This window comes from Malania oleifera, chromosome 10 (assembly GCF_029873635.1).
Source record: "Malania oleifera isolate guangnan ecotype guangnan chromosome 10, ASM2987363v1, whole genome shotgun sequence".
NCBI lineage: Eukaryota > Viridiplantae > Streptophyta > Magnoliopsida > Santalales > Ximeniaceae > Malania > Malania oleifera.
Window position 1 is genome coordinate 6418 of NC_080426.1, and position 18321 is coordinate 24738.

General features: G+C 36.7%; 1 protein-coding gene across 2 annotated transcripts in view; it reads right to left on the reverse strand.

Annotated features, from left to right (window-relative positions):
* Positions 1–2448: 2448 nt before the first annotated feature.
* LOC131166285 (uncharacterized aarF domain-containing protein kinase At5g05200, chloroplastic) overlaps positions 2449–18321 on the reverse strand; it is a 53037-nt gene continuing 37164 nt past the window's right edge. The window contains exons 4-11 of one of the 2 annotated variants that reach the window (XM_058124689.1): positions 16510–16623; positions 15371–15559; positions 15133–15288; positions 10279–10544; positions 10069–10166; positions 4401–4579; positions 3813–3929; positions 2449–2871 (exon numbers count right to left, since the gene is read on the reverse strand). In XM_058124689.1, coding sequence (XP_057980672.1) covers positions 2695–2871; positions 3813–3929; positions 4401–4579; positions 10069–10166; positions 10279–10544; positions 15133–15288; positions 15371–15559; positions 16510–16623 — 1296 coding nt within the window. In that variant the 3' untranslated portion in view covers positions 2449–2694. The remainder of the gene's footprint in view (positions 2872–3812; positions 3930–4400; positions 4580–10068; positions 10167–10278; positions 10545–15132; positions 15289–15370; positions 15560–16509; positions 16624–18321) is intronic. The other variant, XM_058124690.1, reaches the window with a different exon arrangement.

An 18321-nucleotide genomic window follows, 5' to 3' on the forward strand; every position in this document is an offset into this window, starting at 1 on the left:
GCATAACCTGTCTAAATACTTTTGGACTGAAGCGGTGAACATTGCCTGTTACGTGATGAAAGTGTCCATTAGGGCTAGTATAGATAAAACCCCCTATGAACTTTGGAAAAGAAAAATACCAAACATTTCATACTTCCATGTATTTGGATGTAAGTGTTTTGTCCTAAATGATGAAGGGGACTTAGAAAAATTCGATACTAAATCAGATAAAGGAATCTTTTTAGGATATGCTGTAAATAGCAAAGCATTTAGAGTATACAATAAAAGAACACTATCCGTTATGGAATCCATACATGTAGTATTTGATGAAGCTAATCCATTTTCTTCTAAAACCACTTATGTTGATGATTTAGACATAATAAAGAGTTTAAAAGACCTAACAATTCACGAAATCAAGGATGAGAGTTTTGAATCCAAAGAACCATCTAGTGATGACTCTAGAACAACCTGAATTGCCTAAGAAATGGAAATTTGTGAAGAATCACCCTAAGAACTAAATAATTGGTGAACCATCACTTGGGGTGACCACTAGATTTTCACTAAAGAACCTATGTAATCATTGTGCGTTCCTATATTAAGAGGAACCTAAGAACATTAATAATGCAATCAACGATGATTCAAGGGTGGTAGTCATGCAAGCAGAATTAAATTAGTTTGAGAGAAATAAAGTTTGGAAGTTAGTTCCTAGACCTGTTGATCATTCAATAATTGGCACTAAATGGGTATATAGGAATAAAAATGATGAAAATGGAATTGTTGTCCGTAACAAGGTTAGATTGGTAGCATAAGGTTATAATCAAGAAAAAGGTATTGACTTTAATGAAACATTTGCTCCTGTAGCTAGAATGGAAGCAATCTGTATGCTATTAGCCTACACATCTCATAAAAACTTCAAACTCTATCAAATGAATGTGAAAAGTGCATTCTTAAATGGTTATATAAATGAAAAAGTATATGTAACACAACTCCCTGGTTTGAAGACTTCCACTTTCCAAATCACATACTTAGACTAACAAAAGTCCTATACGGTAAAAAAAAATAAAAACAACAACAGAAACTCAATACCTCAATAATTAAATTAAAATAATAAATTTTATTTTCGTATAATAATAAATTATATTTTTTTATTTATAATTATTAATTAAATGTATGACAATAGAATATTATTTATACTAAATTAAAAACTTTAACCTAGAGAAAATTAAAATTGAATTATTAATCAATTAAAAAAATTCAAATTTTAGATTTAGTTACCGATTCATGTTTAATTTAAAATTAGTTTATAAAATCATGTTTGAATTTAGTATTTAACACTTAAAACTTAATTTTACATGTCCTACCTGACAATCCTGTGGAAACATATGAATCTGCACAGCCTTCCTCCAATATGTCCAGAATGGATAAATATTCCTCAGAAATTGAGGAACTGCCACCAACAACAATATTTATGCTCTTCAACCTTGAGAAAATTAAAATTAAAAAACAACATATTCAAATATTATATATTAATAAGTTAAAATAATTCAAATTTTAGATTCAAGTTTAATTTAAAATTAGTTTATTAAACCATACTTGAATTCAGTATTCAACACTTAAAGCTTAATTCTACCTGACAATCCTGTGGAAACAACTCATGGGTTATTCATCACCAGGTGCAGTGATTAATGGTACAGTGCAGGGACAGGCTCGTATTATGCAGAAAAAAAGCCCAAGGTCTAGAAGCTGATGGATTGCAGGTAATGATCAACACAACAAAATAAAAGCCTGTAGAACTTCTCAAAGTGTTGCGTAAGTATAAGGACAGTAATCCAAGCAAAGAGGGGGTGATGAATGGGAGTTTACAAACCAAGGTTTAGAACATCCAAGTTTGTTAAGACGATATTGTTGGCATTTTCTTCTAATTCTGTAAAGGTGATGTAAAACTTTTCTTTGAACTCTGTACAAATGATGCAATGTTGAACACAGTTGTCTGGGGCATGTAATAGCAAAAACCTAGCTTGAATTGTTGTATTTGCTCATAATTGATAAGCAATAGTAGCTTGCTTGTGTACGTTTTCTGATGGCATTTTTAGGGTGCATTAAACTGGTAGAATTAGTCCTTTGAATTTTAGTTTGGTTTTCCCAGAAGGAACATAAAGTCGCTAAGATTTTGGTTGGTGCAAATTGGTCTTTCTGTAACAGGGATGAGCATAGTGAACCTTCCATTGCTTCACAAGTTTGACAAGTGCAATGATGGTCCATGTGGAAGGTCAATAGTCACAATTACCATCCTGCTGCCTGGTCATCCAAATTGGTATAAAAAGTTGCACTAGGTGGTGTTTTTCTGAATACCAATGCCAAATCCCAAATTCCCAATTCTAAATGAGGCAGTTATATACGTGATCAGCAGCAAGGTGACAAGTTAGGGGAGCTTAACTGCCATTAGACAAACTAAGCAAAAGCTATATATACAAGTCCAATCATAAGATGCCATAAAAAATAATATTCAGATTGTAATGGCGTGTTCTGGAGCAGAAGAGGAATTATATACAAACACTTCCTACCATGGTGCACACTCTGCATTCTTTAATGCTCCTACCAAGAGTTTCTATGGAAGTGAGCATTTTGATTTCTTTCAGAAATTGTTTCGACATATATACAAAACCAAAGCCACTGGAGCACCAGCTGGCAAGGAAAATTATGTTTATATTTATATTAGAAGCTGTCTCTACCTCTGCCCCTTCGATTTGAGATAATGGTGATTCTCTGATCTTGGAGCATGTTCAAATTGGGTGCTAACAAGCGGGTGTATCGGTCAAAATACAGAAGCTGTTTCATGAGAAGTGCAAACTCCCTTGGAAATCTGAGTCCATATGATTCACTCACCCGAACCTGTGGAACAGATTAAACAAGCTGTTTAAACAGATGTATTGCAATTCAAGAAAAAATGCAAGCAAAATAATTGCAACTTTTTAGCAGATAAGTAGTCACCCTATGCAGACTCAAATAGTCACCTGTGATTGCCACAAAATTCTCCACATCTTTAAAGAGCCCCCAGTTATACCTCACTAACAATATAATCAGCGCACACAATTTAATTTTCTTACATAATTTCTTAGTTTTTTTAACTATTCATGAATTCTAAATCATTTCAAATGATTGTAAATTCATAAATTATTTCCTAAAAATTCTAAAATGTAAAAATATTTAAGCCTTTCCTTTAATTTCTTTGTGGCCAACCACTAAACACCCCCCCCCCCCGCCCAAAACCTGCTGCTCAAAACTCATCCTTGAACCTTTTTGTGATTTGCTCAAGATATTTTTCCACTTAATTCCAGAATTCTTCCTGTTGTAAAGTTGAGAGACAAGCAAAGAAGAAGATAAGAAGAGATGAAGAAAAGAAGAGGAAAAATCAAGCGGCTTCTTGTAGCATGTGTACAGCACCGGGTCTGCCTTTTAATAACAAAAAAGGCATGAAAGGCAAAGATGCCCCCACTCAAACCACATAATTACTAAAATAGCATATTCTCTTCTAACAGATCCCATATTGTTAATCATATTGTTGCCTACAGCAGTGACACAAGTACACCAAGATACTGCAGACAGAGATCCAGGTCTCACAATGAATTGAATAGCGCAGCTTATAATCTCTGAACACTTCAAACAAGCTGTTTGGCCGTTTTATAAGCATCAAATAATCATTCATAGCAATAAGTCCATAAAACATTCATTCACATATCCTTGGTGTTGGAGCTAATAAAAACCTAGTATCACATCACAAGCCCTATATAAAGTAGCACCATCTTCAAAAAAATTTAAAATTGATATCTTACCACATCAAGAAACAGTACATTCATCTGCCTCTCATCAACCATGAGATTAGCAGAGACAGCAGTTCCAGTTGTACCTCTCCCCCTTGCTGTTGCAACAACAACTCGTGTATCCAAATCCTGCATTTAAGTAACAGATGGCACCAATTCAAAAAACCTTCATCATGATTTAGCCAGTGCATGAGAGTTCCACATTGGAGGTTTCAGGTTGTAACCTAAGAAGGGGGTAGAAAGGAGGGCAGATGGGGGATAGGCTACCCCCACCCCCCTCTCTTCCCCTTGTGTAGCCCAGGCCTAATGGGCCTCCCAGAGGACCAAACAAAATGTGCTGAGAAGGCCATTTAACATTTTCAAAACAAGATGCACCTATTATTATTTATCTTGAGTTTTGGGATCATAAAAATATAAATATATCCATTAACTGACTAAAATATTGCATTTTTACAAACAATTAAGAGCATTCCCTTCCCTTCCCTTCCATCAATCATAGTTCTCAAGTTACAACTTCCCTAGAAAATATACCAATGAAGACAAGAAAACAAGACAGCTTCATGTTCTCAACTTCCAATGAAATGAACTGAGAGAACTTGCCTGTACTGAAGAAAAAATCTTTTCCAACTCCCTTGCAAAAGTTTTATCATCAACATCCTTGTTTGCAGCACCCATTTCAATTAAGGCAGATGCCATTGACTCGTACTCCTCAGTAGCAATTGATGCCAAAAACATATCCATAGCAGCCCAAGTTTTAGGAGATATGTGTCCAACAATTCCTGAGGATATTTCATTTTTTAATAAGAAAACTATATTTCATGTTGAATTCATGAGAGATTACTATCATGAACTGATACTCGATGGTAATCACTATTATCAGCCTGCATTAAACAAGATTTATATAGCATTTCTATAAATGTCACAGTAATTATAGTTGGTGCATTCATGAATATCTCATAATGTAAATATAGTTCCATAAACATCATACTAGAAGCTATGAGTGGTAGATAGTGGTGGGTGGCCTGACTATAGTAATGAGTAAATTTTTGAATCATAGAAGCCAAATCAGATGTGTGTGCGGAGGTTTTGAGCTAACAAAAGTCTATCTCATCCAATAGATCACATTAAAGGAGGAATTAGATTATATTAAAGGTGGGAGGTTCAAAGCACACATCCTAATGAGAGTTTTTTTCCCTTCCTTGCTAGTCAAAAGACAATAGGACAAAAGGTATGATCTGCCCTAAATAGGTAACTAGTTTAACCTAGAGATGCTTTAATCACTTACTAGCCACTCTTGCCCCCGCTCTCTCTTCTAGGTTTCGGAGACACTTTGATGGTTTCACTCTAGATTGAGTATGGGAGAAAAATTCCACAAATCAGTGGAATACAAATCTTGCAAGCTGGTGCAGATTGAAAGGAAAACTGCCAGTCTGTAATTGGAAAAGGTGAGGGTAGGGGGCTTCATTTGTTGGGAGGAGAAATCTCAGTTTCACGGCCGGTGGATAAGAACTACCTTAACGTCTGCAATATGGATTTGTGTATGTTTGCCATTGTCATCAAGGTATGATCAGGTCAGTCGCTACACGAAGTTTGGCAAGATTCAATATTGGGCAGCAATTAAATCAAATAATTACGTTTTTTTTTGTTCTAGAGCTGGGCCTACAATCGAATGGCAAGGGTCAATTGATCTTCATTCCTGGCGGCATGGAAGGGGAAGGTTAGCGTAGATTTCTGCAATAGATGCAGGAGCTTGTAGGGTTGGAGGAGTTGAGCAATATCAAGGCTCAACTTTTGGGAAATTAATGTCACCGAGATTAGAAGGATGTTCTTTCCAGTACTTTGAGGCAACGAAGGGTGGATGGTGTTGCAGGAGTTATTAAAGTTACCAATCACCGAGTTCGGCAACGGCTGGTGGTTCAGGAGGCTCCGGGGAAACTAGGGTTAGCAATGTGAAGGGGATGAACATGTGTGCATGAGAAAGACGGGTGGGCCTTGAATGGGTTGGGCAAGGGATAATTAACATTACAATTAATCTGACCCAGCTTTTGGAGAATTAAGTTATGGACTTGTCAAGGAAGTGTGGCATATTTGCAAAATGAATTTAGAAATAGAGGCCAAACTGTTTTGAACGGCTTTGCAGGGAGTTCTTACAGGCTTGTAGGCTTTCTAACACGCACAGGGCCTTGCCAGACTGCTACAGGACTGCCTTTTTTTTTTTTCGGGTCCATGCCCATCCAAACTCAGGGCCTCACAGCATACATGAAGAGGGCATCCAGCTGAACCCTACTCTTACCTCAGCCTTCTCATCATAATATTGGAGTGTGGGAGAGGATCATGCAGCAGTATATGTCACTAAATGCAGCAGTATTGGTCTTGGTCAAAGTGAACATGTGGAAGAGAAACAGCATTGCAGTATTTCCTCTCTGAGTGGGGTGGTCAATGTGAATGAACTACATGAGCCCTTTTCCAGTGGGGAGAGAGAGGAAATATGGAAGATTGATTAGCTTACAGAGAGTTTCTAAGGAGGATGGCAGTCGGAAGGCCCACACGGAAGATAATGGTATGTTGGATTGTACTGGAAATCAAGATTGTGCAAGTTCCAGTAGAGACAAGGTGAGGTTGGATGGGATGAAACTTCCTTAGACTGCTCAAAAATCAGCAAATTCAAACGTTTACGCTTGCTGGGGGCATAAGAGTAAGGGGAAAGGGTTGATTTAATTGAAAGGCTTTCCATGGCTGCTGAGAGGCCAATTAAGTTCCTGAAAAGAAGTAGCGATGATAATTTTTACATTGAAAATTCGAAAGAAAATTTTCAACACATTCCAAAGACTCGTCTCTACCAAAGTGAATCTCGAACTGCTCAAGATGAATGGCAAATTCAAATTGTGAAATTGAGAATTGGGGGATGAGGTATGGGTCAAAAACATGTCAACTAAGTCACCACTAACCTACTTTAAACTATGTGGGGTTAGAACACCTATTTGATTACTACTGATTAATTTGGTCAACTAGCTATAGCTAAAGTCCAAATAACCGATAGTCAAAGGTCAACATACCAAAGTCCAAATTCGGGAGTACATTTATTCGAGGGGATGGTATTAGTACCCCCTACAACTCGTTCCACAAACAGTAGCGACTATGCTATGCATAGTGTCACAAATAGCATAGTGTCACGGTCCGACTCTTTTCACACCATTGTGAAGGGCCGTGCGGCGCTAGCTAAAGTACTTTTTCTTAACTAGCCAGCCTATCGTTTACCAACATTCATCCACGAAGCACTTTCATTAACATTCATTCAGATAACAGCGGAAACAATAATCAATTCATGAAAGCCGTGGCAAGCAAGCAGTAAACATTGAAGCAAACGTAATTCATTAACAAATCCTTAGTTGACATGTTGTACTTAACGAGGGAGGCAAGTAGGCTAAGCACGTTGACAATTGCTAGTGAGTTTTACAATGACTAATGAACACTCACCCTCCCCTAAAGAGGTTTTTATGTAATTATCATCCTAACACTAGGAAACATCAAAATGACCGAGGAGTCATACTGCCTTATTTGGCTTACAAAGACTCTACTAGCAGAAAATAACCCTAAACTAGTATTTACATGATGGAAACGCATCCCAAGCACACGAGATAAGCGGTCACAGGCAAGCATAATGCCCTGAACAAGCTTAGCTCATGACACATAGCCACGAATCCACATTTATTGTCCTTCAGTTTATTAAGATTACATTGTCATTTAATATTGTTGCACCTTGCATTCCTAAGGTTTTTCAATTTAGAATGCAAAACTTCCATCACCTTAATAAAACTGATATAGAGTGCTCTTGTGTCCCCCTATGGCATCCATCGTCGGATTTTTTAATTAAGGTTCTTTCAATTTTCATTTATTTCAGTCCATTCTCTACTCAAATAAGAATTCAAAGATTATCACCAAAAAAACTAAATTACATCACATGCACACGGAGCATCACATATCATTAAAGTCATATTAAACAATTCTAAGATTTTTTTAACATTAAAATAGATTAATAACATGAAATAATTAAACAAATTCATTTAAAAAATGGAGACCGGTCGACCGATCTGGCTTGACTAGTTTACTTGGACCTATCAACTGATCTACAACTTGTTTTAAACTTGCACTATCCTTCTTTTCCAATTGTCTTCTCCGGTGAAACACTGGAGAGATGCTAGAACCCTAGATTTTTGTGGGCCTGATTCTGGCCATCTCTTCCAACAAAAAGGTTGTTTCTACCACTCGATTCCTCGTGTGTCCATGATCCTAACGGAACTAAGAAAACAAAACAAAACTGCCTAAATTCAGCTCCCTAGCACTCGGTGGCAGTCGCAGCAATAATGGCGATGACCATGTCTTCCACATTTCCATGACTATTTGGGTTCCCGAACTCCACAATTAAACTCCTTTGGCCATGATTAAACTCCCTATGCCATACCAGACTGAACATGCACACATAAATAGCCTCAAATCACTCTTCTCCATATTTTCTCTCATCCTTCCATCCTCTCTATCTCTCTCCTCTCTCGCTTTTCTCTGCTTTCTCTAGTTATTCTCGACCTCCTCTGACCCAAACCTACCCTCAAACATGCATAGCGTCGAAAAATCTAAGGTTGGACCCATCCTCATACCTAGCCCTATTTGATTGTCCATGAACACAAGCAAACAAAAGCATGCTCTACATGGTTTGTTTTGTGTAAATATGTTCTAAAAATTGAAACTTTAACATTGCACATGTTATAAAAATTAATTCTTTGCCTCATACATGAAGGACATTATGAAGATCCCAACTTTGGCATGTAATAAATGAAAATTTCCAATTATTCATCTATGCATACCACTAATCTTAAGCCAAAATTCATGAAACCATGCCAAGATGTATGAGGATTAGGGATTTACCTTACTCTTCTTGAAACTTTTGAATTTTCTAAGACCTTGAGCAAGCCTTGGTCTCTCCTTCTTCTAGCTTGACTATTCCGTCTTCAATGGAGTCTCCTTTTCTTTCCTTAATCTTTCTCCCCTTTCGCTCTCTCACAAGCCTAGTTTTTCTTTTTCTTTTTTCCCTTCGAGTGAATGTACATTCCCCCTCTTGTGGCTCAACATGCGTGTGTGTGTGCAAGTCTGCAAGAGAGAGAACGTATGCCTCCTTCTTGTACCCCTCTTGCTTACTTTTTATAGAAAAAGAAAAGCAAGAGATGTTGTCCTAATCCCCAATTTTCAAAAATACTCTCTTAAGAAAAGGAAACCCATTACTTGTCCTACAACAGTTTTTGGAATCTAGTTTTCTCAAAGCCAAGGAGCAAATCTCTATCCAAGATAGGGATAACACCCCTATCAGATGGGGAAAAGGCAATTAAATACCAAAAACATAACATTTTGGTCCAAAATCAAATTGCACAGCAAAGGACTTAAAAAGTGAGGGAAGTCACAATTAATTGTTTCTTAACCAATTATTGTCCGCCATACTGCAATTAATTGATAAATCCCAAAGTTTATTCAAGTCCACCCCAAACAAAATTGGGTGTCTATAGGGAGAATATAGATCTAAAAAAGAAGATTTAGTGAAGAAACTCCTATCTGGATAGTGATCTTGATTATGATGGATGGCCACTTATAGATGAGGTAGTGAACAAGTGAGTTTTGGATAAGATTTATCAGCTTTTGTTGCGTGCTTTCCTCTCCACTGGATGATTAAAAGGGAAAGGGAGTTCTTGGTTCAGGGAATGATGAAGTAAATGAGGTAGAAGACAAGATTGGGCAAAATGAGACCTGCTTCTCTCCTTTCTTTGTGTCACACTAGCAACATTTGTTGGATTAAAAGGATTCACAGCTAGTTGAATCAGAGGGGAAAGGAAGTCCGCTTGGATGGTCAAAAAATAACCCTATACAAGAACTAGCTAATTTTTTGTGCTCTATCAACTAAGATGGGAAGGGTTTGAAACCAAGCTTTCTTAGGTAGCATGCTGTTGGGGAGTGCACAATGGTGTTTTGGATTTTGTTTAGGTTTACATTTGGGAGGTGGGCATTTGTGGTTTTTGGTAGTCTTTTTTTCTTTGATTTAATTTTCTTTTTTGAGGATATCTTTTCATCACTTTCTTGTGTTCTCCTTTTCTCTTAATATATCTCCTAACTATCTATAAAAAAAAAAAATTATATTGAAGAAGTTGTATACCTTCCGCCCCCCCCCCCTCCCAAAAAATAAAAAAAACACAACCATGAGTTGTCCAATAAAATAAAAACATACCAAAATCAAGAAACCCAATACGCCCATCCCGTAACAGCCACAAATTCCCTGCATGTACATCTGCATGGAAGGTTTCACAAGCAAGCAAGCTACCAAACCTGCAGAAACAATTGCATCATTGGATTAAACTTGTAGAAGTTGTCATGGGATCTTCTATAGAAACATATATCTTTGCAAGCATGAAATTCCCAAAATGGCTCAAAATCCTACCACACATTAAGGGCAGTTATTATACAGGTTTCAGGACTTGAAACAAGTGAAGTTAAAGAATCTAGATCAGTAAGAGGTACTCCATAAAGCCTCTGCATTGTTAAAACTCTCCGGGTGCTGCACTGCTGATATACTTTTGGAGCTGTTGCCTGCCTTGTGAGTCCCATGGATTCTAAATATCTCCTGAAAGACTCAATATTTGCAGCTTCCTTATTAAAGTCTACTTCTTCAAGCATCGAATCCCTAATGTCTTTGACAATACCAACCTACTAATAAATAATGATATATTATTATGAAGCAAGGAAGAATACCACAGCTTTTACAATTGAACAGGTGAAGTCAGTAACACTTTAAAATTACAAAATAGAGCATACGTTGATCCACTATTTCTTAACAGGTTCTAGTAGACCATAAGAAAATGAAGCAACATTCTCTCTGCATCGACAGCAAAAAAGAGTCATTTATTATCTGTCATTGTTAATGGTTATTTGGTATTTTACAAGTCTGAGTTAGTAAGGCTATTATGGTCATTGGTATTGTACTTGAGATATAAATAGGGGGAGAGACATATCATTGAGGTTTGATCTTCCATTTTATCCAATTGTTCAACATGGTACCAGATCTGGTTAGTAGGAGGTCCTGGGTTCTAGTTTTGTTGCCCGCCTTTAATGTAAGTTTCTTAAAAATTCTCTTGTTCCCAATATGGGTGTTATCCTTCATGTGTTCTCTCACATGCAATCAGGCTGCACATGTGGGAAAGTGTTAAGACTTGATATACATTGTTGGCCAGCCTAACAGCTTAAGCTGTTGCATAAAGTGGTAAGCTGACATGGTATTAGAGCAAGATCCAACCTAAACCCTACCACCCCCACCAAACCAAACCCTAAACCTAGCCATCCAATGCAAATCAGTCAGTGGAATCCGATGCAAATCAGTCAGTGGAGGAGGACCACACTACTACACCTAGAAACAAGGCAACAGATTGTTGGAAAACTCATCTGTCGTTGGAAAATTCCCTAGCCATTGCTGCCCTTCTCAGAACCTTCAAAACCTTCCATACACAAAACCAACCATATAACCAACAAAGAACCCTATGATTTGTAGATCTGCAAAACCTCATCGCCAGAAACCTCCTCATGCACCTCCACGTGCCTGCTACTTGCTGGCAGTGCCAACCCCGCACACTGATGCATGACACAATTTCTAGCCATCTTTTTCTACATGTTTTCCCACAGAATGTCTTGATTACTTTCATAGACCATAATATCAAGCTATTGGGCATGTTTTTTTTTTTGTTAAAAAATCCAACCTTTTTTGACTATATAGTCATGATAATCTGATATTGTTTGGTATTAGCAAAGTTCACTGGTGAGTCTCTTGAAGCAATGGCAGCATTCATACATTGACTTTGTAGGGCTGTGGCAATGCTATGCCCAGTTGTTGGTGACTCATGCGTGGTTGAATCAGTGGTTGACTCATTTTTGGTTGTTTTCGTTGGTTTAGAAGTTCACTTGTGGTGGTTTTGGTTGGTCCTGAAGTTCACTTTTGGAATCTGAAAAGCATTTTGTTCACTGTGTCTGATTTGCTGTCGTATTGAGGTTTTTTCCGTGTGTTTGGATGGCCTCCTCAAATCCCAAGTGTGTTTCCCTCTTCAAGCACTTTGTTAGGTGAACGATGCACTATAAATATCTAAAGGAAGAGTATTCAAAGTTCCTACAATATCAAGCATCCCAACAAACATCTCATCACATTGCATCTTTTACACAGAAGGGTAATCCTACAGTCTATATGCCATCTAGTATCTCTCCCACAAGTCCTTCAAATACCTACTCTACTGCTACTGACCATATGACGTGTAACTAAATTCTTTTCTACACTCCAATATCCTAAAAATCTACCTCAAGTTACCCTAACTGATGGGTCCACAACTATTGTTAAGGGGATAGGATCAGTAAATCCTACTCCCTCCATCTCTCTTCCTTCTGTTTTGTACATTCTTAAGTCCCCTTTTAATCTTATGTCAGTTAGTAAGCGTACAAAGACACTAACCTGATATCTGTGCCCAATCCTCTTACATCTTCACCTAGTTTAAGTCCTCATTACTCGAATCATCCCAATTTGCAAGTATACCAATGGTGACTCAAGGTAGGTGAGCCTCCTCTAGCTTCCACTTCTACGCATTTAGTTCCCTTATCAGATGATCATATTTCCCAAGGTGTTGATCCTCCCATTGCTATTCAAAAAGGTAAAAGTAGTTGTACCCAACATCCAATCTCTAATTTTGTTTATTATGATTTCTTGTCACCCTCATATTACTATGTATTAGTACTTGGCCTTTTGTTTCCCTTCTTAATTCTATTTCTAAAGTGTTGTCCCATTCTAGGTGAAGGAATGCAATGATTGAAGAGATAAATGCATTATAGGATAGTGATATTTGGGGAGTTGGTACCTTTACCTCTTGATAAGTCTACGGTTGGTTGTTGCTAGGTGTATACTATAAAGGTCAATCTAGATGGTTCCATGGCTCGATTGAAGACCTCCCTATGTTGCCAAAGGATATAGTCAAGTGAATGGTTTGGATTATTCATACACATTCTCTCCAGTTGCTAAACTTGCTTCAATACATTTATTCATCACCTTAGTCACTACTATTTTCTTTTTAATAACAAGAGAAAATATTTCATTGATAAGAGGAGAATTTACAAAAAGAAGAAAAAGATTTCTCCTGTCAAAATTCTGGAAAAATCTAGAAAAAAAAACAAACTAATAAAACAAAAGCTGGAAGAAAACATTAATTCAGAACAGAAGATTCCTCCGATCTTACTGAATATTTTGAAAAATTAACTTCCCAAAGTAATCAAACCCAATACACGATAAAGAAACCAAGTAATGAATCTTCTCCCAAACTAGCTGCCAAAAAAAATATGCATTACACTCAAACCATAATCCCCACAACATCACAAAAATATCACATTTCCAAAGTGTCATCCTCTCCTTCCTTCTGCCAAACCCCTCAAAAGAAATAATCAATTCCTCCACCTGCATCGAACAAACCCAAGATTCTCACGTCACACCAAATAGATATTCTAAAAGTCTCCAAGCATAGTCACAATGTAAAAATAAATGAGGTGCCGTTTCACAATTCAAATAGCATAACAAGCACATCTAGAGACAAGGCCTTCAAAGGTCTCTTGACCTACAAGTCTACAATAGGTTATTAGTACTGATTTTACAAAGCAAAATCAGCCATATGAAAGCCTTAATTTTTGAGGGTGCTTTTGCCTTCCAAATAGATGAATATAGGAGATAACAAGAATTAGAACGGGTCAAAAACTCAAAAAAAGGATTTACAAGAATATACCCCCAAATGATCCAAAACCCAAGATCAAGTATCCTTAGCTAAAGAAAGATCAGAACTGTTCAATAGCGACAACAAGGATGAAAGTTCCAACAGCTCTCTAGCGTTAAGAGGTCTTCCAAAATGGAAATTCCAAGAAACCAAAGTTCTACACAAATCAACCACAAAGAAAGAAATATACTCTTGCCTTGAGCACAAACGAAAGAGATGTGGAAAAGATGCAGCTAGAATGTCTTTCCCCAACCATGGAACTTTCCAAAAACAAATCCAAGAACCCATTCCCACCAAAAATTTAATGTGAAGCGTAAACAAAGGATAAATTTGAGAAATAATCTCCAAGAACATCTCAAACGAACATTGGTACCCCACCCATTCTCAAACTAACATTGGTACCCATTCTACATCAGTTAGATGTAAAGAATGCTTTCCTACATGGTGATCTTCAGGAGGAGATCTTTATAGACCAACAACATGGGTTTTTTGCTTAAGGGGAGTCGGGCTTAGTGTGTTGGCTCAAGAAAACATTATATGGTTTAAAACAATCTCCAAGAGCATAGTTTGGTCGATTCAATGTTGTCATAATTGAGTTTGACCCCCAATGGTACGTCAATTTGTATTTTATCGTCACAATCCATCTGGCAAGATTTTGCTTATTGTGTATGTAGATGATATTGTGATTACAGGAAATGATGCTCAACGCATCCAAGATCTAAAGTCAGGCCAAGCATTTGGGACGTTTGAAGTGCATCTTGGATATAGAAGTATTGTGATCTCATATGGGAACGGTCTTGTGACGAAGAAAGTGTGTTCATGATTTTTTAGATGAGATTGGGTTGTTAGGGTCCAATCCTATTGATACACTCATCACATAGATAAGCTTAGCACCAGATATAGGTGATTTGTTGCCTAATCCAAGATAGTACCAGAGACTTGTTGGAAAGTTGAATTATCTCACAGTCACTCAACTTGATATATCTTTCGCAACAAAGTAAAAAGAGCACATTGAAGTTTATTGCCACTTTGTTTGGTAGAGACTTGTACAGAAGCTCATTGCAACCACTCATGTGAAGTCTAATTTTCAGCTTGTCGATTTATTCACTAAAGCCTTGGGAGGTGTTCATGTAAAATTTATTTGTAACAAGCTAGGAGCATATGGTATAGATGCACCAACTTGAGGGAGAGTGTTACTGGTTATTTGGTCTTTTAGAATTGATGTTTGTGCAAGTCAATAAGGATATTATGGTCATTGGTATTGTACTTGACATACATTATAAATAGAGGGAAAGACCTATCATTGAGGTTAGATCTTCCACTTTACCCAATTATTCAACAATTATTATAGCATATAGTGTGCGGCTAGTACAAGGACATTCTTCAAATTAAAAAAAGATAATTATCGATAATAATATAGTGAAACAAAGATGGTCTTTGTAAAAGGTCAAACAAGCACTGAAGTCAAATATTGCAAACTTAAGAACATTCAATCCACAACGTACCAGTGATGTGCGGTCCAGTTTAGGATTCAAGAACTCCAAAATACGAGCAACAATGTACACGAAGTTTAGATCTGCTATTAATATTTCCTTTATTCCAGGCTTCAAGACCTTTATAACTACATCCTCTCGACTGCCTTTGAGCCTAGCACCATGAACCTAGAGAAAATGACAATTCCATACATTTACCATCAAATGCAATAGTGAAAAAAAAATTAAAAGGAAAAATGCAAGTATGCACCTGTGCGATTGATGCTGAGGCAATTGGAGTTGGATCAACATATTCATAAACACTATCTATTGGTCTCTTTAACTCCTCACGCAAAATTGTTTGAATATTTTCAAAAGGAACCACAGGAGCTCTATCAAAACAATTCTGAAACTCCTGGACGTATTCAGGTGGGAACAACGTAGGTGTGGATGCTATGAACTATATTATACAATTAAAAAAAGTCACATAAGCCCTTGCATAAGAATGAAACACAAAATGAGGTAGTGAGAAATGAAAACTAAATTTAAGTCAATAACCCTTTGTCCCAACTCCCAAGTTCCAAACTATGAATGCTATGAACTATCAAATTGCATGAAAAGAATTGGTCAACTAACAATTGAAAAATATTGGTCACATTCACATTGTATTAAAAGGTCAATCAAAATGTTCTTTGAAAATATAAGTGGAAACTATAAATTAAATTCTACAAGGAAGACAACTGGTACAACACATGAGGCTCGTGGGCTTTACTACTTTGAGTCACTTTCTCCTCCCATTGCCTGCACAACCACAGTCATCCATCTTTTGAAAAGTTGAAACAGCTAGTTCCTACATTGAGTTTTGTGTCTAATCTTGAGTCTGAGTCTTGTTAATTGGGAAAATATCATCATGTTCCTTTTGCATCCCAATTGACAAACAAGCGGCTAGTCCTTTCATGCTAGCCCATTACGATATTTAGGGTCCTAATCGTGTCATGTTTCTTTAACATCATATGTGCCTTTTGTTCTCAAATAAAGACTCAATTTGATATGCCAATCAAGATACTTCATAATGAAAATGCTAAAGAGTACTTCAATATCCAATTCACTACCTATATGAGTAATTTTAGTATGATCCATTAGTCCTCGTGCCCACAGTCCAGAACAAAAAGGAGTTGTATAGTGGAAAAATAGACATTCTTCAAGTCACTCATACCCTATCTGTCAAATTAGGAGGATCTTTGATTGACCTTTTTTGTACATTCTTTCTTCCTAACTAAAATCATCTTCATTTGCATAATAAAAAATAAAATAAATAAAATAAAATGAGATTAGGCTTTTGGTATACTACAAATTTGGTGATCAAACAATAATCTAACATAACTAATAAAAGAAACAACAAAAATTTACCTGACCCAACTTAATATAGGTTCCCCCCATTCGTTCAAATAACCTCCTCAGATAAAGAGGAGAAAGCAATCCAAATTGCATTTGAGTTTGTAATCCAGTGGACGTATTCGTTGGCTGTATAAAATGGAATACATTAACAGTTTCACCCATGCAAAAAAAAAAAAAACAATGGGTATTTCAGAACCACTAAAATGGCATTTACCAAATTCATTTACTTAACTAAAAATAAACAATAACCTAAACAGGAGCCATCACACATTTGCATGCACGAGTCATAACCAATTGCTTGGTCAATCTCACCTGGATATCAAACCAACCAAAAACCATAACTCAATAAAACTACTTATGGTTTGATTTTCAACCATCTTTTAAGAAACTAGATATGCTTGTAGGACTACAAGGTGATATGCCAGTGCAAACATTAGTTAAATAAAAATAAGTAATCAGGTATATACTAACTTTTAAAGCTTGATATACATTTTTGGCCCACAATCTAACAGCTTAAGCTTTTAGGTGAAGTGGTAATCTAACACAGTATCAGAGCTAGTTACCAGGAGATCCTGGGTTCTAGTCCAATTGTCCACATTTATTGTGTGGCATTTTAAAAAATTATTGCATTCCCTATAATGGGTATCGTTCTCTCCACATTTTTTCGGGCTGCATGTGTAGGGGAGTGTTAAAGCTTGATATACATTGTTGGCCCACAACCTAACAGCTTAAACTTTTAAGTAAATTGGTAATCTAACACTAACTAATTCATGAAATGGCTAGAATATAAGTTTTTTTTTTTTTTCCCAAGTACGTAAATAAAGGCGGTGCATGATACAACCCTACCATTTGATTCACATTAAATCTAATTAACTTGCAAATTTTGCATGTTGTTTGCTTTTCCTATTATTTAAAAAAAAAAAAAACGCATAAAGGTGTCCCCAGGCCACAAGGCTTTCTACTTTTCCTATTATGTTGAATAAACTTATGCTAAGCATATGTATGCATTTGTTTTAATAGGAAGTCTCTGCATTTTCCTTTAGGTTAATAAACATAAAGACAGTTATTGACTTTAATATAAGATGGTTATCCAATTTGATTGTAGAAGGAGGGGCATGACTCGGATCAAAGTAAGAGGGGTTAAAAATAGAATAATAAAGAATTGTGGTCAAAAAAAAAACATTAAAGAGCTGGACATTTACAGCACCAGCATACCAATTGTCTAGCAGAGCTGTCTTATTCTAAAATCCTACTGATGCAGCCAGCATATGGAGGATCTTAATTTTATTTTTTGTTTTTACTTACAGCATTTTTATCAGCATAATATCCTCAAGATCCTAGGCTATTTTGTATTTAGGAGCTGGTATTTTGGCTTAATTAGGTTTTAATTTAGTTTCCTTTCCTTCCAAGCATTGTAAGCCTTTTTAAAAGGCCCTTATGTATTAGGTTTTAAAGGGATTAGAATAGAAAATGAAGGTCGGTGGGTCCTGCATCAAGTGGTATCTGAGCACACACTAACCCAACATGGCTGTCAGTGTCATTTGACAGGTTCACTATTTTAACACAAGTCACTGCAGCTATTAGTGTTTGGTAGGGTTGTCTATGAGGTTCAACTCAACCTTGCAAGGTTCACACTTAGATTCAAATAGCCTTGCATCAGCTACATCTCCCCTACCATCCTCATCAGCAACCACACCTGCCTGCCTCAGGATCTTCACCATCAATCCTTTTCTTTTTCATTTACAGCTATACAACAACAACAACAAATCAAGCCTTAAGTCCCACTAGGTGGGGTCGGCTACATGAATCTTTTTCCGCCAATTT